This window comes from Oncorhynchus kisutch, linkage group LG22, assembly GCF_002021735.2.
Source record: "Oncorhynchus kisutch isolate 150728-3 linkage group LG22, Okis_V2, whole genome shotgun sequence".
Lineage (NCBI taxonomy): Eukaryota > Metazoa > Chordata > Actinopteri > Salmoniformes > Salmonidae > Oncorhynchus > Oncorhynchus kisutch.
In genome coordinates, this window is record NC_034195.2 from 53,526,001 (window position 1) to 53,553,496 (window position 27,496).

At 42.6% G+C, this 27,496-nt stretch overlaps 1 protein-coding gene and 1 pseudogene across 1 annotated transcript in view; one reads left to right on the top strand and one right to left on the bottom strand.

Annotated features, from left to right (window-relative positions):
- The first annotated feature begins 717 nt into the window (after positions 1–717).
- LOC116356403 (uncharacterized) lies at positions 718–891 on the top strand (annotated as a pseudogene).
- Positions 892–4,507: 3,616 nt separating this feature from the next.
- The window catches only part of LOC109876107 (disintegrin and metalloproteinase domain-containing protein 10-like), a 45,927-nt gene continuing 22,938 nt past the window's right edge, over positions 4,508–27,496 (bottom strand). Inside the window, exons 13-16 of the mRNA XM_031801556.1 lie at positions 25,237–25,348; positions 23,326–23,546; positions 21,505–21,631; positions 4,508–15,740 (exon numbers count right to left, since the gene is read on the bottom strand). Of these exons, the coding sequence (XP_031657416.1) occupies positions 15,529–15,740; positions 21,505–21,631; positions 23,326–23,546; positions 25,237–25,348 (672 nt within the window). The 3' untranslated portion in view covers positions 4,508–15,528. The remainder of the gene's footprint in view (positions 15,741–21,504; positions 21,632–23,325; positions 23,547–25,236; positions 25,349–27,496) is intronic.

A 27,496-nucleotide genomic window follows, 5' to 3' on the forward strand; every position in this document is an offset into this window, starting at 1 on the left:
CCTCGTGTCTGCCAGCAGGGGAGGACCTAACACCTCAGCTCGTGCTATATGGGGTGGGCCGAAGGCCCATTTCATCGAAGACCTTCACCAAGCTCTGGCCCACCCTCACGTGCCTGAAGGAAGCACTGTGGTCCTCCCGCAACCTGCTGGTAGCGAAAAACGTAGAGACCACCCCCCAGGCAGTGGCCATGGTAGCCACGGAAGCCCTGGGGTGGTACGAAAGGAAGGGGGCCTCGACCCCAGGTGAAGGGTCCCCCACAACACCCTAGGTCCCGGCGGCCACGGCCTGACAGCGCTGCGGCGCCTAGGGCGATGCGCCTAGGGGAGGGATCTCCTCTGGGCCCCAAAGGATGGGACGATGGTCTATTCAGAGGAGCAGGATGAGGTGAGCTTGATAAAGACTCACCCCGCTCCTGTACAAAGGACTGAAGACAGCTTTTTAACAAAGTGGCTTTTTAACATGTTTTTCATGTCTTAAAAATGTTTTACCTTTTTAGATCATTAGTACACATTTTAAATGGCTTCTACAGATTTGATATTTTTACAAGGAAAGTACTTTTACTCATGGTTGTTTTAACTAATTGATTTTAACAACATGTACTTTTTAACAAATTCAAATGTAACTATCAAATGCTGTGTTTTATGCCTTGTTGCCGTTTTCATGTGTGTAAATGATGTAAAAAATGTATGAGCTGTTTTTAAAGGAATTGTGCCAATAAAACTTTTCCAAAAGAAAAATCTGTTCTTATCAGTTTAATATCTGATACGTCCCCTATCTGGGGACCATATATTAAATTGATTTTTGGAATAGGGAGATGGAATAGGGGCTTGCTCCGTCCACTCCACGCATCGACCTGGTATTGCAGTACCTCCAGGAACGGTGCACCCCCTTCCGTTGTAAAAGAAAAGTAGACGAAGTTAACCGGATGGCTCTTTTATCAGAATCATGATGGATATTGAAATGTAATATAAAACTTGAGCAAGTTTATGTCAATGATGACAAATTAGTGGTGGTCAACCCAATTAATCAAAACAAATTCAAATAGTTTTTGATGCTTTTATGCCGTTTTTATGTGTATAAAATGATGTGCACAAATATATTTGAGCTGTTTTCAAAGGAAATGCAACAATAAAACATTTCCAAAATAAAATATATGTTCTTACCTGCTCTGGGAGAGCTGCCAGGGACCTGTGAAAGGAAACAGGCCCCCTGATCTCCTCGTGTCTGCCAGCAGGGGAAGACCTAACGCCCCAGTTCGTGCTGTATGGGGTGGGCCGAAGGCCCTCACCAAGTTCTGGCCCACCCTCACGTGTCTGAAGGAGGCACTGTGGTCCTCCCGCAACCTGCTGGTAGCGAAACGAGTAGAGACCACCCCCCGGGCAGTGGCCATGGTAGCCACGGAAGCGCTGGGGTGGTACAGAAGAAAGGGGGCCTCGACCCGAGGCGAAGGGTCCCCCACAACACACAAGGCCCCTGCGGGCCAATTTTATAAACTATCCCTGGAAGCGCTACTGCCACAAGGGAACTAAAATAAGTGTCCACTTGGTGGCGCCAGACTTCCACCGACCGTCGCCTTGTTCAAGTTGTTCTATGTTGTCAATAAAATACATTCGAATGTTGAACCACTTTTTTTTTCCGTTTAACTAAGTAAGTCAGTTAAGAACAAATTCTTATTTACAATGACCCACCTAGGAACAGTGGGTTCAGGGGTAGAACGACAGATTTGTACCTTTTCAGCGCCGGGGATTAGATCCAGCAACCTTCAGTTACTGGTCTTAAAGCTCTAACCACCAAGCTACACTTGGCTTCAATACATACATACATTAGCAAAGCAAAAATAGCCTATGTATTGTTAAATCTGTCTGTAGAGCCTTGTATGATAAATAAACATTTCCTTGTTTATGGGTATTATGACTCCAGTGTGTGTTAGCTGCATGGACAGTGTCATTGAGGACTTAAGGAATTATTATTTATGCAAGGATGGGAAAGAATGACAATAAACCATAAGCATCAATGAGCATTAGTGAGGTCAGGCACTGATGTTGGGCGACTAGGCCTGGGTCGCAGTCAGCCTATTAATTCCTCCCAAATGTGTTCGATGGGGTTGAGGTCAGGGCTCTGTGCAGGCCAGTCAAGTTCTTCCACACCGATCTCGACAAACCATTTTTGTATGGACCTTGCTTAGTGCACGGGGGTCTTGTTATTCTGAAACAGGAAAGGGCCACTCCTAAAGTGCCACAAAGTTAGTAGCACAGAATCATCTAGAATGTCACTGTAGCGTTAAGATTTCCCTTCACTCGAGGGGTCCGAACCATGAAAAACAACCATTATTGCTCCTCCACCACTTGGCACTATGCATTGGGGCAGGTAGTGTTTTCTCCTGGCATCTGCCAAACCCAGATTTATCCTTCAGACTGCCAGATGGTGAAGAGTGATTCATCACTCCAGAGAACGTATTTCCACTGCTCCAGAGTCCAATGGCGGCGAGCTTTACACCACTCCAGCCAACGCTTTGCATTGCACATGGTTATTTTGGGCTCGTGTGCGGCTGCTCGGCCACGGAAACCCATTTCGTGAAGCTCCCGACAAACAGTTATTGTGTTGTTGCTTCCAGAGACAGTTTGGAACATGGTAGTGAGTGTTGCAACCGAGGACAGACAATTTTACGCACTTCAGCACTCGGCGGTCCCGTTCTATGAGATTGTGTGGCCTACCACTTCATGGCTGAGCCGTTGTTGCTCATAAATGTTTACAGTTCACAATAACAGCACTTACAGTTAACCGGGGCAGCTCTAACAGGGATAGTGATGAACTGACTTGTTGGGAATGTGGCATCCTATGACGATGCCATGTTGAAAGTCACTGAGCTCTTCAGTAAAGCCATTCTACTGGCAATGTTTGTCTATGGAGATCGCATGGCTATGTCCTCAATTTTATACACCTGTCAGCAACGGAGCATTGTTAGTAGGGCTCGAACCACCCAGCCAATCAGCATTCAGGGCTTGAACCACCCAGTATATAATGTGATACTATTGTTTACTTGTACTTTCGTTCTGTTTTTCATTTTGTATTGTTGCCATGTAAATTGAATCCAAAGTACAAATACAGTGGGGCAAAAAAGTATTTAGTCAGCCACCAATTGTGCAAGTTCTCCCACTTAAAAAGATGAGAGGCCTGTAATTTTCATCATAGGTACACTTCAACTATGACAGAAAAAATGAGAAAAAAAATCCAGAAAATCACATTGTAGGATTTTTTATGAATTTATTTGCAATTTATGGTGGAAAATAAGTAACGTTTTTTTTTTTTGCATTGATTTTGAAAAGTTGTGGTTTTTTGTTGCTTTAAATATGAAAAGTCGTTATTTTTGCTTGAATATGAAAAGTTGTGTTTTTTTTGTTCTACCCAGGAGATGTTCAGGGCCAGAGCCTGACATGTCAAGATCTGAGCTGGCTTCTAATCACTCCTGTCTGGGAGACAGTCCAGCACCCATTATCATCTCCAAAACCCAGTACTCAGTTCAGAACTGAGCTTGTGCTAATATTCCACTCCTTGTTCTCAGTGTCATAAGCCATATGACAGAAGGAGATTCTCATTTCATACAAGCGCATTTATTTCCACGTTTCCTCTCCTTGCCTCCGCTCCTCCATTACCTTGGAAATGTTTTAAAAAGCAGGCAAGGACAGAGGACACAAGTAGTCGAGGGAAAAACAAATTGAGATCCTCCCCCACAGAGTACACAAAGTGGAAGGTTAGCACAAAACTGGTCTGGGGTTTCATGCTAATATGTTCTGTGGAATTTGGCCAGACCAGCACAGCCTCCGTACACCAGTTCAGTAGATACATAATGAACAGCTAGAGGCATGGCACTGTGCTGCTGCTCCTGCTAGACTGTTTATTGAACCCACTCAACTGTTGTGGGTGAAAGTTCATTCAGTCAGTGTGCACATGCCAACAGCCAATCACTGTATTGAGGATCTGTATTGACAATCAAGGACACAGCACATGTCCTGGTATGTGCTATGGACCGGGGGTTTCCGTGAAAAACACACAGAGTATTGACACCATCCTACAGGTTTCTGTTACGTCATGATTTACAATACATAGAGAATGTACATCACAAATTAGAAAGACATCATTTGTAATACCCACTCTATCGTATGGATATCTAGGATATCAATGTGTTTTTAGGGTTGAAATTATCTGGCCAGGGGTCTCCCCAAATAGAAACATGCAAGACGGGGCAAAACTCAGATTGTATACCCATAAAAAAAAGGGTCAGTCTCCGATTGTCTTCCCGTTAAAAAGACTGTCAGTCTCCGATTGTCTTCCCGTTAAAAAGACTGTCAGTCTCCGATTGTCTTCCCGTTAAAAAGACTGTCAGTCTCAGATTGTCTTCCCGTTAAAAAGACTGTCAGTTCATTCTTGAATTGTGTAGAAATTACAATAAAACACCAATAGATTGTATGATGAACATTCTAAAAGAAAAAAGTGAATCCTGGATCTGGTTTATTTTGAACGAGTCTTTTAATTAATGCATTTCAAGTACTCCAAAAAATTACATCTCTTTGCACAATACATTTTTTGAAATTTTTTAGTAAAAATGTTCAAAGTGAACAACATTTTTTGATACTGTATAAAACACAGTGAACATTAAAATCAGACAGTTTTAAACTTTTTTATCATCTTGTGTTCTTTCGGTCTACATCATTTCACCTACAACATATTCAACTCAATTTGACATTTCAGTGCATGTTTTATATCTAGAAACTTCTCTTTTTTTTTACCCATGAAGATTACAAAATAAAAAATAAAGTAAATTTTTCTGGCATTAGATCTTGTGTGGTTGTTCTTCTAATCCAAACCATGCACAAGAGAACAGACACAATGAATGAAAGATTTTAGGATGCGTTTGTAAATTCACTCTGGAGTGGCAGAGAGCGCCACTCTGAGCGTCCGTAAATTGAGAGCGTTTCGCTCACGGAGCGTTCAGAGCGAGCGCACATCTGGCCGAGGAGTAGGAATGATCCGATCGTTCTGGCCTCACAACGGCAGTCAAGCACACAAGCTAACCAGCTAAAATTAGCTAGCTACTTCCAGACACAAATGAGAGAACAGCTCACTCTGACCATTTTACTCGCCCTAGCAGAGCTGGTTAGGCTTTTTTTCACGTGATCCAGAGCGTTGGTGACAGATTGAATCACGCTTTTTGGCTGACGTTTACTAACACGGGCATTTCAGCAGTTATTCTGTGCCCTGACACACTCAGAGTGCTCTGAAATCGGAGTAGATAGCCAGAGCGAATTTACGAATTGACAGTTAGTCCATCACAATTAATTGTTTTAAACATTTTCATGATGGAGAAAAAAACGAAAAAAAAACAGTACAAATATTTAAAATGAATCTCATTTCAATTAGCATAGATAAGAACATAAATAACTCAAAAAGGTTGATAACACTTTTATTTGAAGGGTACCTAAATAAAAAGGACCGTATAACATTCATAAGCAGTGTGTAATATGAATGTGTGCTTATGATTGATGAATGTTATGTAATTATTATTATATATATATATATAAGTACCCTTCAAATCAATTGTTATTGAGAAAGGGAGGATTTATCACATACACTACATGGCCAAAAGTATGTGGACACCTGAGTATGTGGACATCGTTGAACATGTCATTCTAAAATCATGGGCATTAATATGGACCTGGGACCTTCTTTGCTGCTACAACAGCATCCACCTTTCTGGGAAGGTTTTCCACTAGATGTTGGAACATTGGTGCGAGGACTTCTATTCAGCCCACGAGCATTAGTGAGGTTGGGCACTGATGTTTGGGGATTAGGCCTGGCTCGTAGTCGGTGTTCATCCCAAAAGATGTTCGATGGGGTTAAGGTCAGGGCTCTGTGCAGGCCAGTTAAGTTATTCCACACCGATCTCGACAATTATTTCAGTATGAACCTCCTCGCATTGCTGAAACAGGAAAAGGGCCTACCCCAAACAGACTGAAATACCCAAAACCACACATTTGAAGGGAGAGGGGGGGGGTCCACATCCTGTTGTATATATAGTGTATGAACATCTCTGAACAGTTTCTCTGGATTTATAACAACAACAAAAAAGAAAGTAACAGACGTATCGAAATTCTATTGTTTAAATCTTCAAATAAAAACGAAATCCTCCCAAGTAGTGAGAGTACTGTGAGAGTACTGTGTGTGTACTGTGAGAGTACTGTGTGTGTACTGTGTGTGTACTGTGAGAGTACTGTGAGAGTACTGTGTGTGTACTGTGAGAGTACTGTGAGAGTACTGTGAGTGTACTAGCCAGTAGTATGGTTTTTAAAACTGCTTCATTTTCTACAGAAAAAGTCCATGATGAGATTCAATGTGAGAAAGTCCCCTACAGAGCCCATGACCTGTTTTCACACAACCAAGCTGAACCGAGCCAAGCCAAGCCAACGCCAGATATACTGCCCTGGCCTGGTTACACATCCACCATTGTTGCTGGAACCGGGCTGGAAAGGACAATGTGAAAATAACAGTTCTGAACCAGAACGGTTGAAGTCTGCACGATAGGCTGAAAATAACAGTTCTGACCCAAAACAGTACGGTTGGAGTCTGCACGATAGTGTGAAAAGAGTACATGTGATCATGACCCAGAAAAGGAAAGCAAGTCAGTTAGCTTTGAAGCTGTTTACATGATCTAGGCCAGGGACGGGCACCTCAGATCAACCCCCCCCCCCCACACACACACACACACACACACACACAAAATGGTAGAATACACAAGGTCCCATTTCTAAATGTGGTTTTGTATCAGCAGTTCCTCTCTTGTTATGTCAGTCACTCAATTAGCCCATGGCACCAAAATAAATCTAGCCATGGTCAAATTACCGTCGCGGTAAATTACCTCTCACTCAGATATCATATTTAAAATGGCAACATTTCTCTCCACCCTATGGCAAAATGAGCAGAATTGCAGGAAACAGGAATGGTGCATAACGATGGCGACCCCCATGTACATAACCACAAATGCCTCGTTTGTTAAAGTTTGTTAAAGTATGTTAAAGTGACTCTCTAACATTACTATTTTTATGTATCAGCGTTAGCACAATATACACGATCCTAATTCTAGCTCCAATTTGAAACCATGCAAAAAAAAAAATGAAAAAGTAGATTTAGCTGATTAACTGGTACATTGAAATTGAACCATGTCGCGCGCCGTAGTAAAACAACAAACTCCGTGGGTAGTGCTTTAAAAAACGGCAACATCATCTACGCCCCATCGCACAATGTGAAGTATTGCAGGAAATTAACTCTAAAACTATTTTTTTTTTATCTCTGCTGTCAAGTGGGGGACCCGGTGGGCGCTAATATGTTTTGCTCGCAAAACAAAATTTCACTTAGGGACCCAAAAAGGCTAGGGCTGGCTCGGACTGCGCGAATATGGGTTTGAGTGTGGGTACACAGACCAGAGAGCCACTGCCACCCCTCATGATGAGTTTACATTATGTGGCTCCCACCCCCCCATCAAAGTTGCCCATCCCTGATCTAAAATCAACCTAGTCCTTTGTAGTATTAAGGGCAGAGGTCAAAACACCGGAGGTCAAACAGTCCCACTACCAGTCTCCTACGCTCCTCTTTCTTCAATGGTTACGTACCACATCACTGACTGTGTCGTCAGGCACCAGCTGCTATAACATATGATGTGGTTATAGTTCGTACTTAAAATATATATCCAGGCTTTGTAAGATCTGGCATTCGTCTGCAACGTCCGAGCAGAGGTACACGACCAACTTCTATGGTCAGTCAAAGTCAAAATGACTGTTTTGGCATGACAACTACACTAGAGGAGTTAGACAGCCCGGTCCCAGGACGGTTTGTGCTATGAGTCTTCCATTTGTCCATTCAAACTAGTGCATAGCTTTTAGAGACCTTCCTACTGGCTTTTCCTACATAAAAGTAAAGATAAGAAAATATATAAAAGACTTGTTCATAAAGTATGGCACAACAACACTCATGTTAACTAATGTAAAGGGTCACAAAGACACTCATCTCTGTAGGGGACACAGTCTTTTAACAGAACAGGGTTATGTCATTAGGGCACACATCAACAACAAAAAGATGAAGAAAAAAAAAACGTTTTAAAATCAATTTTTTGGAACACGTTTCTTATTGGAAGATCCCAGGTAGTCCTTCCACCGTCGCATTCTGTTTTCTTCCGTTTGGTGCCCAAATCAACACAACCCAATCATCCACACACACATTTCTTTACAGGGCAAGTGATGAATGCATGGGGGGGGGAAAAATGAACCTTTCAATCTAGGAACAAGCTCTAAGCAAAGTGTTATGTCATAGTGGACAATTAGAATATGAATATCTCCTGTTTGTTGTGGTTAAAATACCGAACTAAAATCTAAAATACCGAACTAAAATCTAAAATACCGAACTAAAATCTAAAATACCGAACTAAAATCTAAAATACCGAACTAAAATCTAAAATACCGAACTAAAATCTAAAATACCGAACTAAAATCTAAAATACCGAACTAAAATCTAAAATACCGAACTAAAATCTAAAAATACCGAACTAAAATCTAAAATACCGAACTAAAATCTAAAATACCGAACTAAAATCAACCCCCAGCAATCATAGGAACATAATCAGTTATGATTAATTGTGTAACAGACAAAAAATATATATTACACACCTTACAGCCTAGTACAGTCAATCAACAATGGTCACATTTAAATAAAAAAAAATTTGAAAAACATGACTGCACGGCCACGTTGTACATTGTCAGGCTTTTGATCTGAAAATTAACTTTTTGTTTCTTCCATATTGGAATTGATTTTCGATGCATTTCCACACTCACGTAAACCTAGAAATCCGTCTTTAATAACCTCTTTATACTAAAGTAAGTGTACATACGAAATGGCACCCTAACACCTACAGTTTAAATCGGAAGTTTATATACACCTTAGCCAAATACATTTAAACTCGTTTTTTCCACAATTCCTGACATTTAATCCTAGTAAAAATGCCCTGTCTTTTAGGTCAGTTAGGATCACCACTTTATTTTAAGAATGTGAAATGTCAGAATCATAGCTGATTTATTTCAGCATCACGTTCCCAGTGGTCAGAAGTTTACATACACTCAATTAATATTTGGTAGCATTGCCTTTAAATGGTTTAACTTGGGTCAAATGTTTCAGGTAGCCTTCCACAAGCTTCCAACAATTTATTGGGTGAATTTTGGCCCATTCCTCCTGACAGAGCTGGTGTAACGGAGTCAGGTTTGTAGGCCTCCTTGCTCGCAAATGCTTTTTCAGTTCTGCCCACAAATTGTCTATAGGATTGAGGTCAGGGCTTTATTACGGCCACTCCAATACCTTGACTTCGTTGTCCTTAAGTCATTTTGCCACAACTTTGGAAGTATGCTTGGGGTCATTGTCCATTTGGAAGACCCATTTACGACCAAGCTTTAACTTCCTGACTGTTGTCTTGAGATGTTGCTTCAAATATATTGTTAAAATAATTTAAATGTTGAAAGATAATGATTAAATAATTCCACTACACCTTATGAAATTGATTAGAATCATAAAATTATAATCTGATGATGTGTGTAGTTTTAGTCAGATCTGAGCAAGGCCTAGCTCAGGATTTGAAAGACAGATACAGAGAACAGTTAAACTGTGTTTGAACCGACCTGGCTAGGCCTCGGAGGAACCTATGAGAGGACAGGGAGTACTTCTCAAGGTTTCCCTAATCTCGGGGGAATGGAACTGTCGGCTAGGCAGTGATACACAGTGGTAAGAACTATGGAGATAAAACTCACCTACTGTTTTGTGTGGAAGTATGTGCGTAGGATACCTACTGTCGTGACATATATCCACATAATTTTCCTGCCTCATGATGCGATCTATTTTGTGGAATGCACCAATCCCTCTTGCAGCAAAGCACCCCCACAACATGATGCTGCCACCCCCATGCTTCACGGTTGGGATGGTGTTCTTCGGCTTGTAAGCCTCCCCCTTTTTCCTCCAAACATAACGATGGTCATTATGGCCAAACAGTTACATTTATATTTCATCAGACCAGAGGGCATTTCTCTAAAAAGTACAATCTTTGTTCCCATGTTCAGTTGCAAACCTCTGGCTTTTTTATGGCAGTTTTGGAGCAGTGGCTTCTTCCTTGCAGAGTGACCTTTCAGGTTATGTCGATATAGGACTCGTTTTTACTGTGGATATAGATACTTTTGTACCCGTTTCCTCCAGCATCTTCACAAGGTCCTTTGCTGTTGTTCTGGGATTGATTTGAACTTTTCGCCCCAAGGTACGTTCATCTCTAGAAGACAGAACGCGTCTCCTTCCTGAGTGGTATGACGGCTGTGTGGTCTCATGGTGTTTATACTTGCGTACTATTGTTTGTACAGATGAACGTGGTACCTTCTGGTGTTTGGAAATTGCTCCCAAGGATGAGCCAGACTTGGAGGTCTACAATTTATTTTCTGAGGTCTTGGCAGATTTATTTAGATTTTCCCATGATGTCAAGCAAAGAGGCACTGAGTTTGAAGGTAGGCCTTGAAATACATCCACAGGTACACCTCCAATTGACTCAAATGATGTCAATTAGGCTATCAGAAGCTTCTAAAGACATGACATCATTTTCTGGAATTTTCCAAGCTGTTTAAAGGCACAGTCAACTTGGTGTATCTAAACTTCTGACCCACTGGAATTGCGATACAGTGAATTATAAGTGAAATAATCTGTCTGTAAACAATTGTTGGAAAAATGACTTGCGTCATGCACAAAGTTGATGTCCTAACCGACTTACCAAAACTAGTTTGTTAACAAGAAATTTGTGGAATGGTTGAAAAACGAGTTTTAATGACTCCAACCTAAGTGTATGTAAACTTCCGACTTCAACTATACATAGTGCACTAGTTTGGACCAGGGATAAATAGGGAATAGGGTGCTATTTTGGATGGACCCTATGCCAAGCTTAGCTTAGCCTGCCGTCAGTGACGTGACAGAATCAGCTTTTAATTAGTGGTTCTTTGTTCTATTCATTCTACTGCATCAAAACGTGTATATATATACAAAACAAACTGGGACAAAACCAAAAAAGTGTTTAAAAACTAAGTGAACTTCCCATCACGTCACAACCACAACAAGTTATTAGCAAAAATACCAGATGAAGAGATGAGGGAGCTCTTGAACGTCACAAAAGGTCAAAGGTGAGATATGGTGGTGACCTTATGTTCTACCTCTGGAACCTCAGGAATCTAAACACCATGAGAATTCCATCCATAGGATTCCATGATTGCAGCAAAACAAGAACGTGATTGCTGAAATGCTGTTAAAATTCCCAACTTCAGTGTCCAGTCCACAGAACTTACCCATACACCCTTCCAGATATCTTCATTTGTGTTACTGTCCTGAGAGTACAGTACTAACCAAAATCAGTAAAGAATCATATGTACATTTACAGTAGAAGAAATAGTTGTTTTTTCACTCATGTTATGTTACACTGAAAATCTTTACAGACAGACAGTCAGTCAGAGACAGTCAGTCAGACTGTCTCTGAGAGTCTGCATGGAGAAACAAAGAGAAGAGCCTTGTGTCTTTTTGCTGTTGAGTTTGAAACGTTGTGTCATAATCACAAGTCCAGCAAATCTCTTTCATTACTGGCTAAAATGGCTGACAAAACATTTCAACCAACCAGGAGCCTTGGAACATATGTGTGTTCTCACTCAGGAGGAGGGACTTTGCAAATGGAAAGAAAGAAAAAAACCACACAACTAAAGCTACATGTGATGGAACCATTCCTCCACTCCTTGGAACTCTATTCAAATAAATGAACTTCCACTCCACACTGCAATGCTGATGGTCACTTCCACTCCACACTGCAATGCTGATGGTCACTTCCACTCCACACTGCAACGGCTGATGGTCACTTCCACTCCACACTGCAACGGCTGATGGTCACTTCCACTCCACACTGCAACGGCTGATGGTCACTTCCACTCCACACTGCAACGGCTGATGGTCACTTCCACTCCACACTGCAACGGCTGATGGTCACTTCCACTCCACACTGCAACGGCTGATGGTCACTTCCACTCCACACTGCAACGGCTGATGGTCACTTCCACTCCACACTGCAACGGCTGATGGTCACTTCCACTCCACACTGCAACGGCTGATGGTCACTTCCACTCCACACTGCAACGGCTGATGGTCACTTCCACTCCACACTGCAACGGCTGATGGTCACTTCCACTCCACACTGCAACGGCTGATGGTCACTTCCACTCCACACTGCAACGGCTGATGGTCACTTCCACTCCACACTGCAACGGCTGATGGTCACTTCCACTCCACACTGCAACGGCTGATGGTCACTTCCACTCCACACTGCAACGGCTGATGGTCACTTCCACTCCACACTGCAACGGCTGATGGTCACTTCCACTCCACACTGCAACGGCTGATGGTCACTTCCACTCCACACTGCAACGGCTGATGGTCACTTCCACTCCACACTGCAACGGCTGATGGTCACTTCCACTCCACACTGCAACGGCTGATGGTCACTTCCACTCCACACTGCAACGGCTGATGGTCACTTCCACTCCACACTGCAACGGCTGATGGTCACTTCCACTCCACACTGCAACGGCTGATGGTCACTTCCACTCCACACTGCAACGGCTGATGGTCACTTCCACTCCACACTGCAACGGCTGATGGTCACTTCCACTCCACACTGCAACGGCTGATGGTCACTTCCACTCCACACTGCAACGGCTGATGGTCACTTCCACTCCACACTGCAACGGCTGATGGTCACTTCCACTCCACACTGCAACGGCTGATGGTCACTTCCACTCCACACTGCAACGGCTGATGGTCACTTCCACTCCACACTGCAATGCTGATGGTCACTTCCACTCCACACTGCAATGGCTGTTGGTCACTTCCACTCCACAGAATGACAAAATGTCAGATCTCACTCAAAAAGGTGGAGCCCCAGAAAACAGCTGGATGAAGACTGAAGATGTCTAGTGGTGGTCGTTGGAGGAGGTCTTTATGAAGAGGTCAGCGGTGCTGCAGCTCTAGTGGTGGTCGTTGGAGGAGGTCTTTATTTGAAGATGTCAGCTGTGCTGCAGCTCTAGTGGTGGTTATTTGAAGATGTCAGCTGTACTGCAGCTCTAGTGGTGGTCGTTGGAGGAGGTCTTTATTTGAAGATGTCAGCTGTGCTGCAGCTCTAGTGGTGGTCGTTGGAGGGGGTCTTTATTTGAAGATGTCAGCGGTGCTGCAGCTCTAGTGGTGGTTATTTGAAGAGGTCAGCTGTGCTGCAGCTCTAGTGGTGGTCGTTGGAGGGGGTCTTTATTTAAAGATGTCAGCTGTGCTGCAGCTCCAGTGGTGGTCGTTGGAGGAAGTCTTTATTTAAAGATGTCAGCTGTGCTGCAGCTCTAGTGGTGGTTGTTGGAGGGGGTCTTTATTTAAAGATGTCAGCTGTGCTGCAGCTCTAGTGGTGGTTATTTGAAGAGGTCAGCGGTGCTGCAGCTCTAGTGGTGGTCGTTGGAGGAGGTCTTTATTTGAAGATGTCAGCTGTGCTGCAGCTCTAGTGGTGGTCGTTGGAGGGGGTCTTTATTTGAAGATGTCAGCGGTGCTGCAGCTCTAGTGGTGGTTATTTGAAGAGGTCAGCTGTGCTGCAGCTCTAGTGGTGGTCGTTGGAGGGAGTCTTTATTTAAAGATGTCAGCTGTGCTGCAGCTCCAGTGGTGGTCGTTGGAGGAAGTCTTTATTTAAAGATGTCAGCTGTGCTGCAGCTCTAGTGGTGGTTGTTGGAGGGGGTCTTTATTTAAAGATGTCAGCTGTGCTGCAGCTCTAGTGGTGGTTATTTGAAGATGTCAGCTGTACTGCAGCTCTAGTGGTGGTCGTTGGAGGGGGTCTTTATTTGAAGATGTCAGCGGTGCTGCAGCTCTAGTGGTGGTTATTTGAAGAGGTCAGCTGTGCTGCAGCTCTAGTGGTGGTCGTTGGAGGGGGTCTTTATTTAAAGATGTCAGCTGTGCTGCAGCTCTAGTGGTGGTCGTTGGAGGGGGTCTTTATTTAAAGATGTCAGCTGTGCTGCAGCTCCAGTGGTGGTCGTTGGAGGAAGTCTTTATTTAAAGATGTCAGCTGTGCTGCAGCTCTAGTGGTGGTTGTTGGAGGGGGTCTTTATTTAAAGATGTCAGCTGTGCTGCAGCTCTAGTGGTGGTTATTTGAAGAGGTCAGCGGTGCTGCAGCTCTAGTGGTGGTTATTTGAAGATGTCAGCTGTACTGCAGCTCTAGTGGTGGTCGTTGGAGGAGGTCTTTATTTGAAGATGTCAGCTGTGCTGCAGCTCTAGTGGTGGTCGTTGGAGGGGGTCTTTATTTGAAGATGTCAGCTGTGCTGCAGCTCTAGTGGTGGTTGTTGGAGGGGGTCTTTATTTAAAGATGTCAGCTGTGCTGCAGCTCCAGTGGTGGTCGTTGGAGGAAGTCTTTATTTAAAGATGTCAGCTGTGCTGCAGCTCTAGTAGTGGTCGTTGGAGGAAGTCTTTATTTAAAGATGTCAGCTGTGCTGCAGCTCTAGTAGTGGTCGTTGGAGGAAGTCTTTATTTAAAGATGTCAGCTGTGCTGCAGCTCTAGTAGTGGTCGTTGGAGGAAGTCTTTATTTAAAGATGTCAGCTGTGCTGCAGCTCTAGTGGTGGTTGTTGGAGGGGGTCTTTATTTAAAGATGTCAGCTGTGCTGCAGCTCCAGTGGTGGGCGTTGGAGGAGGTCTTTATTTAAAGATGTCAGCTGTGCTGTAGCTCTAGTAGTGGTCATTGGAGGAAGTCTTTATTTAAAGATGTCAGCTGTGCTGCAGCTCTAGTAGTGGTCGTTGGAGGAAGTCTTTATTTAAAGATGTCAGCTGTGCTGCAGCTCTAGTAGTGGTCGTTGGAGGAAGTCTTTATTTAAAGATGTCAGCTGTGCTGCAGCTCTAGTAGTGGTCGTTGGAGGAAGTCTTTATTTAAAGATGTCAGCTGTGCTGCAGCTCCAGTGGTGGGCGTTGGAGGGGGTCTTTGAGCTTTCTCAACTCCGTCCTGTTTGTCTGTTTGTAGATGGAGGGTCTGACGTATGGGGATGGTATAAACAACCAGTTTAGGCTGTTCTTTGGGTGGAGTGAAGCACATGTTTTATCCCACTGTTAGGTGTAAACCATTAGATAAACAGGACATGCTAAAAAAGTGTGTAAAAACTAAAAGGTGTTGTTCCCTTTTCTTTCCCTCAATTCCACCTGTCCTAAATCATAAAACATCTAAGAATATCCTCTAGGTTTAAATGGTGAGGATGTGGGATTTCCACCCTGGAGACATGGGTTCAATCAAATACCAACAAATGGGTTCAAATCTCAATCCCAGCAGCGACATAAATAGGCACAAGGAGGAGCCAAGGCAAGGAGCAGGTGATGGAGGGAGCAGCGTTCCCCACCCCGAACCCCAGTGTCTCAGCAGCTCAGCGTCTCATCTGGCCCATCTGGTAGTTTTCTCTAGGCTGACCCTGGCTGCGGTGGTGCCTCTGGGGTTGGGGCTGGCGTGAGGGCTGCTGCCGCTGGCCCCCAGAGACAGGGTGGTGCTGGCCGTGACTGACACCTCCATGGTGCGACTGGGACTGGTGCACCTGGGCCTCCCTGGCCTGCTGCTGGGCTCTCCTCCTCTTCAACGTGCCTGGGGTAAAGAGGGAGAGAGAGGTTAGTCTAGCACAGTGGTCAACAACCAGTCGATCGCGATTGACTGGTTGATCACCAAACATTTCCGTAAAAACCCAAGGATAAAGCCTTGCATTCAAATGTTTTATATTATTTCCACACTATTGGAGGTAAGTGCACTTGATTCAACATTCCTAGCACTAGGAAGGCAAAGTGTTCCCATTTTGAACCAGTTCATGTGTCTGAAGGTAGAACTGTGCCTACCCAGCAGGCCCAGAGAGCAAATCGAGGATCCTACCGATCCTCGACTTCGGCGATGTCATCTACAAAATGGCTTCCAACACTCTACTCAGCAAACTGGATGCAGTCTATCACAGTGCCATCCGTTTTGTCACTAAAGCACCTTATACCACCCACCACTGCGACTTGTATGCTCTAGTCGGCTGGCCCTCGCTACATATTCGTCGCCAGACCCACTGGCTACAGGTCATCTACAAGTCTATGCTAGGTAAAGCTCCGCCTTATCTCAGCTCACTGGTCACGATGGCAACACCCATCCGTAGCACGCGCTCCAGCAGGTGTATCTCACTGATCATCCCTAAAGCCAACACCTCATTTGGCCGCCTTTCGTTCCAGTACTCTGCTGCCTGTGACTGGAACGAATTGCAAAAATCGCTGAAGTTGGAGACTTTTATCTCCCTCACCAACTTCAAACATCAGCTATCTGAGCAGCTAACCGATCGCTGCAGCTGTACATAGTCTATTGGTAAATAGCCCACCCTTTTCACCTACCTCATCCCCATACTGTTTTTATTTATTTACTTTTCTGCTCTTCTGCACACCAATATCTCTACCTGTACATGACCATCTGATCTTTTATCACTCCAGTGTTAATCTGCAAAATTGTAATTATTTGCCTACCTCCTCATGCCTTTTGCACACATTGTATATAGACCCCCCCCTTTGTTTTCTACTGTGTTATTGACTTGTTAATTGTTTACTCCATGTGTAACTCTTTGTTGTATGCTCACACTGCTACGCTTTATCTTGGCCAGGTCGCAGTTGCAAATGAGAACTTGTTCTCAACTACCCTACCTGGTTAAATAAAGGTGAAATAAATAAAAAATATTTAAAAAAAATCAAGTGCACCTATAGGCCTACCGCTGGGCAATCAGATATCTCAGATCACCTTGTCTGCACAGTTTCCTGAATCCAGACACTGTAAAAAAGTACACACAGCAAAAGTTGATACTGTGAGATGAAAACGTTTCAGACCATGACTAGAGAGAGACTCAACGAATAAAGCAAAGAGCTGCTGTTTTTATGAGTAAATTCATGTTTAAGTTGCTATTTAGCACTGTCAACATCTTGTTCAACACTTTTATAAGCCATAAAATGCACATTTTCCCTACTTCCACTCAAGCTACAACTAGCACTGCAGCAGCATGAGTATAGCAACGCGTTTCTATAAGCTTGTGTTGCTGTACTGAACTAAAATATAAACGCAACATGTAAAAAGTGTTGGTCCCACGTTTCATGAGCTGAAATAGAAGATCCCAGAAATGTTCCATACGCACAAAAAGCTTATTTCTCAAAAATTTTGTGCACGTAGCATCCCTGTTAGTGAGAATTTCTCATTTGCCAAGATAATCCATCCACATGACAGGTGTGGCATATCAAGAAGCTGATTAAACAGTATGATAATTACACAGGTGCACCTTGTGCCGGGGGAAATAAAATGTCACAGATGTCTCAAAGTTTTGAAATAGTGTGCAATTGGCATGTTGACTGCAGGAATGTTCATTTCTCTACCATAAGCCACCTCCAACATTGTTTTAGAGAATTTGGCAGTACGTCCAACCGATCTCACAACCGCAGACCACGTGTTACCACACCTGCCCAGGACCTCCACATCCGGCTTCTTCACCTGCGTGATCATCTGAGACCAGTCACCTGGACAGCTGATGAATGTGTGGATTTGAAGAATTTCTGCACAAACTGTCAGAAACCGTCTCAGGGACGCTAATCTGCATGCTCGTTGTCCTCACCCGGGTCTTGACCCTACGGTAGTTTGGTGTCGTAACGGACTTCAGTGGGCAAATGCTCACCTTCGATGGCCACCGGTATGCTGGAGAAGTGTGCCTGGTTTTGACTGGTGTTCTGATCCACACCCCTACCCTTTTTTGTGAAGATATGTGTGACCAACAGATGCATATCTGTATTCCCAGTCATGTGAAATCAATAGATTAGGACCTAATGAATTTGTCAATTTACTGATTTCCTTCTATGAACTGTAACTCAGTAAAAATCTATTAAATTGTTGCATTTATATTTTTGTTCAGTGAATTATTGGCGTCTTCCGGCTTGTCTTTTTAAATACAGAGGAATATTTCACTCTCTCTGGTCATAGGAGTAACAAAATGAATTGCTGCATGCAGGGAGACTTGATTTGCGCCATCAGCTGGAAGACTGTGTACCCTTTTCTCAGAGCGGAGAGCGGCGGGACGGTGAGTCAAGTGAGAAGCAGCCAGGTGCACGGTGTTTCCTCCGACACATTGGTGTGGCTGGCTTCCAGGTTGGATGCGCGCTGTGTTAAGAAGCAGTGCGGCTTGGTCGGGTTGTGTATCGGAGGACGCATGACTTTCAGATGCAGGCCATCAGTCCAGTAAACATGTTTTTAAATAAATTACGTTATCACTTAGCTGTGCCTCACAAGTAATATAACAAACGATCTATTACCAGTGTGATCATATACCTTTCAGGTCTACGAAGAAAGAAACAACCAACACTGGCAGGGCAATTCAAGCACAGGCAATATGCAGTAATAATGTATTGGGCCTATTAGCCTACTGCACAATCCTAATTTCTACAGAACTGTATTTGAATAGGTCAATGTTGCATAAGGCTTACGTTTTTTTTTTTTTTTTAAGTCAGGGTTAAAACTAGGGATGCATGATATATCGGTATCGGACAATATTATTAGCTAAAAATGACAACATCGGTATCTAGTTTAATGCCCCGATTTGTAAAACCGACATCAAAGCTGACATACCTGTATAACGAAGGTACATGACGCCACGTAAAATGTAGCGCGATAAGAGCAACACATCATTCCTAACCTCGCCCACAATGTCTGCTGTGTGGATCGAGCAGTCAACAAGTCCAGCAGTCACTTGAAAGAGTAGCAAAATTTCAGCGAGGCAACTCAAAGGCGAAATCCATTAAAGCCAAGATAATGGAATTCATTGCCCTTGACAATCAACTGTTCTCTGTTGTGGGTGATGTTGTCTTTCACCGACTGGTCGAGCACCGGTACACATTTTTCAGATGTTGCCCTACCGGAGTTACACAGTAATAGCATCACTGCTATTAGCTTCACGACATACATACTACGGAACGCCGTTTGGGTCTTTGCGTGTCAAAAAATATACAGTAGCACTGTCAAAGCTGTACAAAGAAGTCTGCAAACAAGCAAACACCGGCCACGAACGATGTGTTTACAATACCACGTTGGTAATAAAGCATTATTTGTTCAACAGCAACTTCTGCGGTAGCTAGCTTTAGCTTGGTATCTAGCTAGCTTTAGCTTGGTATCTAGCTAACACCAATACAACCAGCCCGAAAACAATGACCAGTAGAACCTGCAGTCATTTTCATTATTCTTAGCAATGATTTAGGAGACCTTGTGAGTATGTATTAGCTAGGTTGACACGTGTTGTTCGCCTATTGAAATTTTACTTTAGTTCATGAAAAGAAATAGCTAGTCAGCTTTAGGCAACGGGGTTAAGTTGCTAACATTATAGCAGGGTACAAATCTGTCGTTCTGCCCACTGAACAGGCAGTTAACAAACTGTTCCTAGGCCATCATTGAAAATAAGAATTTGTTCTTAACTGACTTGCCTTGTTAAATAAAGGTAAAATAAAAAATTTAAATAAAAACCGGACCAAGTTATGTGTTGTGAAGCTAGCCACAATAAGGATTAGGCACAATAGTGGAATTTGTAGTTTGCCTTCAAAATAAAAGTCATTGACCGTAATGCAAATTACATGAATAGTAGAATTATGCCATACTTTTACTTTGAAGGCTAACCGCAAAGTCCACTATTGTGGCGAATCCTTATTGTGGCTAGCTTCACATAGATGGGTCCGACCACCATCAATCAAATAAGAACCGCCTAATAAATTAGGGTTATTTTAGATGATGACACCTAGCTATATAGTTAGCTAGCGAACTATAGCTACTGAAACAGATGTGTTATTTGACGTGTATCTTGTTTGACACGCAAAGACCCAAACGGTGTTCCATAGAAATCCTGGTTGAGAATGAAACGACTGAACGATGAAACAGCACAGCAAGTAAGTGAAAGAAAAGTTTTGATGATGTTTTACTCGTCATGGGGACATAAATGCCAACAAAATAACTTTTGAGTCAGTGTGGTGTGTGTGTGATGTGACCTTTATAAAAGTAGGCAAGTCCGTTAAGAACAAATTCTTATTTACAACGCTGGACCAATTGTGTGCCGCACTATGGGACTGCCAATCACGGCCAGATGTGATACAGCCTGGATTCGAACCAGGGACTGTAGTGACGCCTCTTGCACTGAGATGCAGTGCTTTAACACACACACACATGGACGCAGTGGTCTAACTATTTAACTGTACTAGAATGCTTAAAAGACAGCTAAAATTGTAAATACCGGTATCATTGTTTTTGGGGCAAGGAGAATATCAGATATCGGTATCGGCCAAAAAATGTCATATCGGTGCATCACTAGTTAAAACTAAATCTGAGCGGTAGATCTAGGCGTTGACTTTTGACCCGGAAAGTGATCTTGACTCGGAAAAAGGTCGGTGACCACTGGTTTAGCTGAACATTCCCGTCTTATCACAGGCATTTAAAACCTTCATTTCACCAGGTAGATCCATAGAGGTTAAAACTCCTCTATTTCAAGGGCGACCTGGTCATTTCTGACAACACTCATACTGTTGTAGTTCTCTGCTCCTGACCGGTTCACATACATTTTTCACAACCCATTCATTTGAAGACTTGGGGTGGAGACTCATGGGGTGTGGAGACTCACCTGGTAGTGGTTTGGGGTTGCTAGAGGGAGTGTGGAGACTCACCTGTTAGTGGTTTGGGGTTGCTAGAGGGAGTGTGGAGACTCACCTGGTAGTGGTTTGGGGTTGCTAGAGGGGGTGTGGAGACTCACCTGGTAGTGGTTTGGGGTTGCTAGAGGGAGTGTGGAGACTCACCTGGTAGTGGTTTGGGGTTGCTAGAGGGGGTGTGGAGACTCACCTGGTAGTGGTTTGGGGTTGCTAGAGGGGGTGTGGAGACACACCTGGTAGTGGTTTGGGGTTGCTAGAGGGGGTGTGGAGACACACCTGGTAGTGGTTTGGGGTTGCTAGAGGGGGTGTGGAGACACACCTGGTAGTGGTTTGGGGTTGCTAGAGGGGGTGTGGAGACACACCTGGTAGTGGTTTGGGGTTGCTAGAGGGAGTGTGGAGACTCACCTGGTAGTGGTTTGGGGTTGCTAGAGGGGGTGTGGAGACTCACCTGGTAGTGGTTTGGGGTTGCTAGAGGGGTGTGGAGACTCACCTGGTAGTGGTTTGGGGTTGCTAGAGGGGGTGCCGAGACTCACCTGGTAGTGGTTTGGGTGGGGGCAGTTTGGGGTTGCTGGAGGGAGTGCCGAGACTCACCTGGTAGTGGTTTGTGGTTGCTAGAGGGGGTGCCGAGACTCACCTGGTAGTGGTTTGTGGTTGCTAGAGGGAGTGTGGAGACTCACCTGGTAGTGGTTTGGGTGGGGGCAGTTTGGGGTTGCTGGAGGGAGTGTGGACACTACAGATCTTAATGAAGCCAGCCATCAGCATGATCAGAGCGATACCCATCAATAGCACTGCCCACCAGTGAGCCTGGAACCATAAGAAAAACACTATGAAATGGAGATACATTTTTCATAAACACACAACTTCTAACAACAATCTGTCCACTAGAGTCCACAACGAAAATACAATTGTTTTTGAGTTATCCTCCATGGTAATCTTTATGCATGCGTCTTTTTGAGTTATCCTCCATGGTAATCTTTATGCATGCGTCTTTTTGAGTTATCCTCCATGGTAATCTTTATGCATGCGTCTTTTTGAGTTATCCTCCATGGTAATCTTTATGCATGCGTCTTTTTGAGTTATCCTCCATGGTAATCTTTATGCATGCGTCTGACTGGCCGGTTGGACGTACTGCCAAATTATCTAAAACGACGTTGGAGGCGGCTTATGGTAGAGAAATTAACATTACATTCTCTAGCAACAGCACTGGTGGAAATTCCTGCAGTCAACATGCCAATTGCACGCTCCCTCAACTTGAGACATCTGTGTGGCATTGTGTTGTGACAAAACTGTACATTTTAGAGTGGCCTTTTATTTTGTGCACCTGTGTAATGATCATGCTGTTTAATCAGATTCTTGATATGTCACACCTGTCAGATGGATGGATTATCTTGGCAAAGGAGAAATGCTCACTAACAGGGATGTAAACAAATTTGTGCACAACATTTGAGAGAAATAAGCTTTTTTGTGCGTATGAAACATTTCAGGGATCTTCTATTTCAGCTCATGAAACGTGGGACCAACACTTTTTACATGTTGCGTTTATATTTTAGTTCAGTACAGCAACACAAGCTTATCGACCACAAAGCTTATAGAAACGCGTTGCTATACTCATGCTGCTGCAGTGCTAGTTGTAGCTTGAGTGGAAGTAGGGAAAATGTGCATTTTATGGCTTATAAAAGTGTTGAACAAGATGTTGACAGGCAGAATTCTACCTTCAGACACGTGAGCTAGTTTAAAACACCTTCCTATCCTTTTCTTTATGCATCTGACTGACTTGTTTTTTTCAAAATCAGTGAAATACATAGTAAATCAGAATTACATTCATGGGAATATAGTGACCTTTTCTGGTCATCTGACAGAATCAGTCAGTAAGCTCCCTACCACTCAGTCAGTCAGTAAGCTCCCTACCACTATCCACTCAGTCAGTCAGTAAGCTACCTACCACTATCCACTCAGTAAGCTACGTACCACTATCCACTCAGTCAGTAAGCTACCTACCACTATCCACTTAGTCAGTCAGTAAGCTACGTACCATTATCCACTCAGTCAGTAAGCTACCTACCACTATCCACTCAGTCAGTAAGCTACCTACCACTATCCACTCAGTCAGTAAGCTACCTACCACTATCCACTCAGTCAGTCAGTAAGCTACCTACCACTATCCACTCAGTCAGTCAGTAAGCTACCTACCACTATCCACTCAGTCAGTCAGTAAGCTACGTACCACTATCCACTCAGTAAGCTACGTACCACTATCCACTCAGTCAGTCAGTAAGCTACCTACCACTATCCACTCAGTCAGTAAGCTACGTACCACTATCCACTCAGTCAGTCAGTAAGCTACCTACCACTATCCACTCAGTCAGTAAGCTACGTACCACTATCCACTCAGTCAGTCAGTAAGCTACCTACCACTATCCAGTCAGTAAGCTACCTACCACTATCCACTCAGTCAGTAAGCTACCTACCACTATCCACTCAGTCAGTAAGCTACGTACCACTATCCACTCAGCAATGTTTTCATAGAGCTCAGGGTTGAAGATGGCCTTCTTCAGTCTGGCCAGAGGGCCATCCGCGTCCACCAGCCGACACCTCATGAACACATCGCAGTAGCCCTTGAAGTCGTTACAGGGAGACCCCGCAGGCAGCGTGGTGATTTTCTTATTGAAGAACCGGGCCAGTTTCTCTGAGCCTGTACTGCTGCAGGTGTTGGGGTTCACTGCAAGACAAGACAATCAACTAATAATAACTTTTATAGCACTAGTCATTTATTTCACCTTTATTTAACTTTTATTTAACTAGGAAAGTCAGTTAATTAAGAACAAATTCTTATTTACAATGACGGCCTACTGGGGAACAGTGGGTTAACTGCCTTGTTCAGGGGGCAGAACGACAGATTTTTACCTTGTCAGCTCAGGGGATTCGATCCATCACCCTTTCAGTTGCTGATCTGACGCTCGAACTATTCATTACATAAATAATCTCAAAGCCCTTTAAAAACCTTGTCATACAATGTGGTTGTTATACAAGGTGGTAAAAGTAAGGCTGAAAAATTCCAGAAAAGTTGCTTGGTTTTTCAGAAAACCTGTATTGGAGTATTCCCAGAATCACGAGAGAATGCTCCAACTGGGAATGCTGAAAAACGCAGCAACTTTGGGAATGTATCTAGAATTTTGCAACCCTGTTGAAAAGGACATAATACTACTGAAATAAGCCCCTAAAACAGAATGTTAATGTCAGGACATAATACTACTGAAATAAGCCCCTAAAACATGTTAATGTTAACGTCAGGACATAATACTACTGAAATAAGCCCCTAAAACAGAATGTTAATGTCAGGACATAATACTACTGAAATAAGCCCCTAAAACATGTTAATGTTAACGTCAGGACATAATACTACTGAAATAAGCCTCTAAAATATGTTAATGTTAACGTCAGGACATAATACTACTGAAATAAGCCTCTAAAACAGAATGTTAATGTCAGGACATAATACTACTGAAATAAGCCCCTAAACATGTTAATGTTAACGTCAGGACATAATACTACTGAAATAAGACCCTAAAACAGAATGTTAATGTCAGGACATAATACTACTGAAATAAGCCCCTAAAACATGTTAATGTTAACGTCAGGACATAATACTACTGAAATAAGCCTCTAAAACAGAATGTTAATGTCAGGACATAATACTACTGAAATAAGCCCCTAAAACATGTTAATGTTAACGTCAGGACATAATACTACTGAAATATGCCCCTAAAACAGAATGTTAATGTCAGGACATAATACTACTGAAATAAGCCCCTAAAACATGTTAATGTTAACGTCAGGACATAATACTACTGAAATAAGCCCCTAAAACAGAATGTTAATGTCAGGACATAATACTACTGAAATAAGCCCCTAAAACATGTTAATGTTAACGTCAGGACATAATACTACTGAAATAAGCCTCTAAAACATGTTAATGTTAACGTCAGGACATAATACTACTGAAATAAGCCTCTAAAACAGAATGTTAATGTCAGGACATAATACTACTGAAATAAGCCCCTAAAACATGTTAATGTTAACGTCAGGACATAATACTACTGAAATAAGACCCTAAAACAGAATGTTAATGTCAGGACATAATACTACTGAAATAAGCCCCTAAAACATGTTAATGTTAACGTCAGGACATAATACTACTGAAATAAGCCTCTAAAACAGAATGTTAATGTCAGGACATAATACTACTGAAATAAGCCTCTAAAACAGAATGTTAACGTCAGGACATAATACTACTGAAATATGCCCCTAAAACAGAATGTTAATGTCAGGAATCCGGTTAAGAGAGTAGCGCTCACGCTCTTTGGGGTAGAGTGACCTGAGACGGCAACACACACACAAGCAGGACTCACTCTTCTCGCCACAGCAGACGTGGCACAGCTCGTCAGTCTCGTCCTTGCCCTCCACGCTGACACAGGTACAGACCTCCAGACCATACTTCTCACAGATGGATCCAGAACAGCCCTGGAGAAGGCGGCACATGGTAGAGACGGGGCAAACTCAAATCACTTTTATATTTAAGGTGTATTTTATTTTGGAATTGTAGACATGCTGTAGCTAAAACTTGAATTTCGAGCAAACACAGGCATTTGTAAGTGAATAAAATTTTAAAAAAGGTTCCTGGTATTTGAGATGAAGTATAAAATATTACAGGCAAGCAGCATCAAGGAATCAATAATTAAAGCTAGTTTCTTAGCTAGCTACTAGATGCTTAGTTGCTCCATCCATTCTTTTTACTTAAAGCTAGTTTCTTAGCTAGCTACTAGATGCTTAGTTGCTCCATCCATTTTTTTACTTAAAGCTAGTTTCTTAGCTAGCTACTAGATGCTTAGTTGCTCCATCCATTTTTTTACTTAAAGCTAGTTTCTTAGCTAGCTACTAGATGCTTAGTTGCTCCATCCATTCTTTTGACTTAAAGCTAGTTTCTTAGCTAGCTACTAGATGCTTAGTTGCTCCATCCATTTTTTTACTTAAAGCTAGTTTCTTAGCTAGCTACTAGATGCTTAGTTGCTCCATCCATTCTTTTTACTTAAAGCTAGTTTCTTAGCTAGCTACTAGATGCTTAGTTGCTCCATCCATTCTTTTTACTTAAAGCTAGTTTCTTAGCTAGCTACTAGATGCTTAGTTGCTCCATCCATTCTTTTTACTTAAAGCTAGTTTCTTAGCTAGCTACTAGATGCTTAGTTGCTCCATCCATTCTTTTTACTTAAAGCTAGTTTCTTAGCTAGCTACTAGATGCTTAGTTGCTCCATCCATTTTTTTACTTAAAGCTAGTTTCTTAGCTAGCTACTAGATGCTTAGTTGCTCCATCCATTTTTTTACTTAAAGCTAGTTTCTTAGCTAGCTACTAGATGCTTAGTTGCTCCATCCATTCTTTTTACTTAAAGCTAGTTTCTTAGCTAGCTACTAGATGCTTAGTTGCTCCATCCATTCTTTTTACTTAAAGCTAGTTTCTTAGCTAGCTACTAGATGCTTAGTTGCTCCATCCATTCTTTTTACTTAAAGCTAGTTTCTTAGCTAGCTACTAGATGCTTAGTTGCTCCATCCATTCTTTTTACTTAAAGCTAGTTTCTTAGCTAGCTACTAGATGCTTAGTTGCTCCATCCATTTTTTTACTTAAAGCTAGTTTCTTAGCTAGCTACTAGATGCTTAGTTGCTCCATCCATTTTTTTACTTAAAGCTAGTTTCTTAGCTAGCTACTAGATGCTTAGTTGCTCCATCCATTTTTTTACTTAAAGCTAGTTTCTTAGCTAGCTACTAGATGCTTAGTTGCTCCATCCATTTTTTTACTTAAAGCTAGTTTCTTAGCTAGCTACTAGATGCTTAGTTGCTCCATCCATTCTTTTTACTTAAAGCTAGTTTCTTAGCTAGCTACTAGATGCTTAGTTGCTCCATCCATTCTTTTTACTTAAAGCTAGTTTCTTAGCTAGCTACTAGATGCTTAGTTGCTCCATCCATTTTTTTTTAACTTAAAGCTAGTTTCTTAGCTAGCTACTAGATGCTTAGTTGCTCCATCCATTTTTTTTAACTTAAAGCTAGTTTCTTAGCTAGCTACTAGATGCTTAGTTGCTCCATCCATTTTTTTACTTAAAGCTAGTTTCTTAGCTAGCTACTAGATGCTTAGTTGCTCCATCCATTTTTTTACTTAAAGCTAGTTTCTTAGCTAGCTACTAGATGCTTAGTTGCTCCATCCATTTTTTTTTACTTAAAGCTAGTTTCTTAGCTAGCTACTAGATGCTTAGTTGCTCCATCCATTTTTTTACTTAAAGCTAGTTTCTTAGCTAGCTACTAGATGCTTAGTTGCTCCATCCATTCTTTTTACTTAAAGCTAGTTTCTTAGCTAGCTACTAGATGCTCCATCCATTCTTTTTACTTAAAGCTAGTTTCTTAGCTAGCTATTAGCTACTTAGTTGCTCCATCCATTGTTTGACTTATACATTGATGATATATACACCCATTGATTGTTGAAGAATAGAACTTAAAAATTCCTCAACTGTCGCATCAGAACCCAACATAGAAGTCGGTTTGACCCCAATGTTTGTAAACAATGCCAACGTAAACAAACACTGTAGAGCCTCATAACACGGTTCAACTATAATGGTTGTATCATGT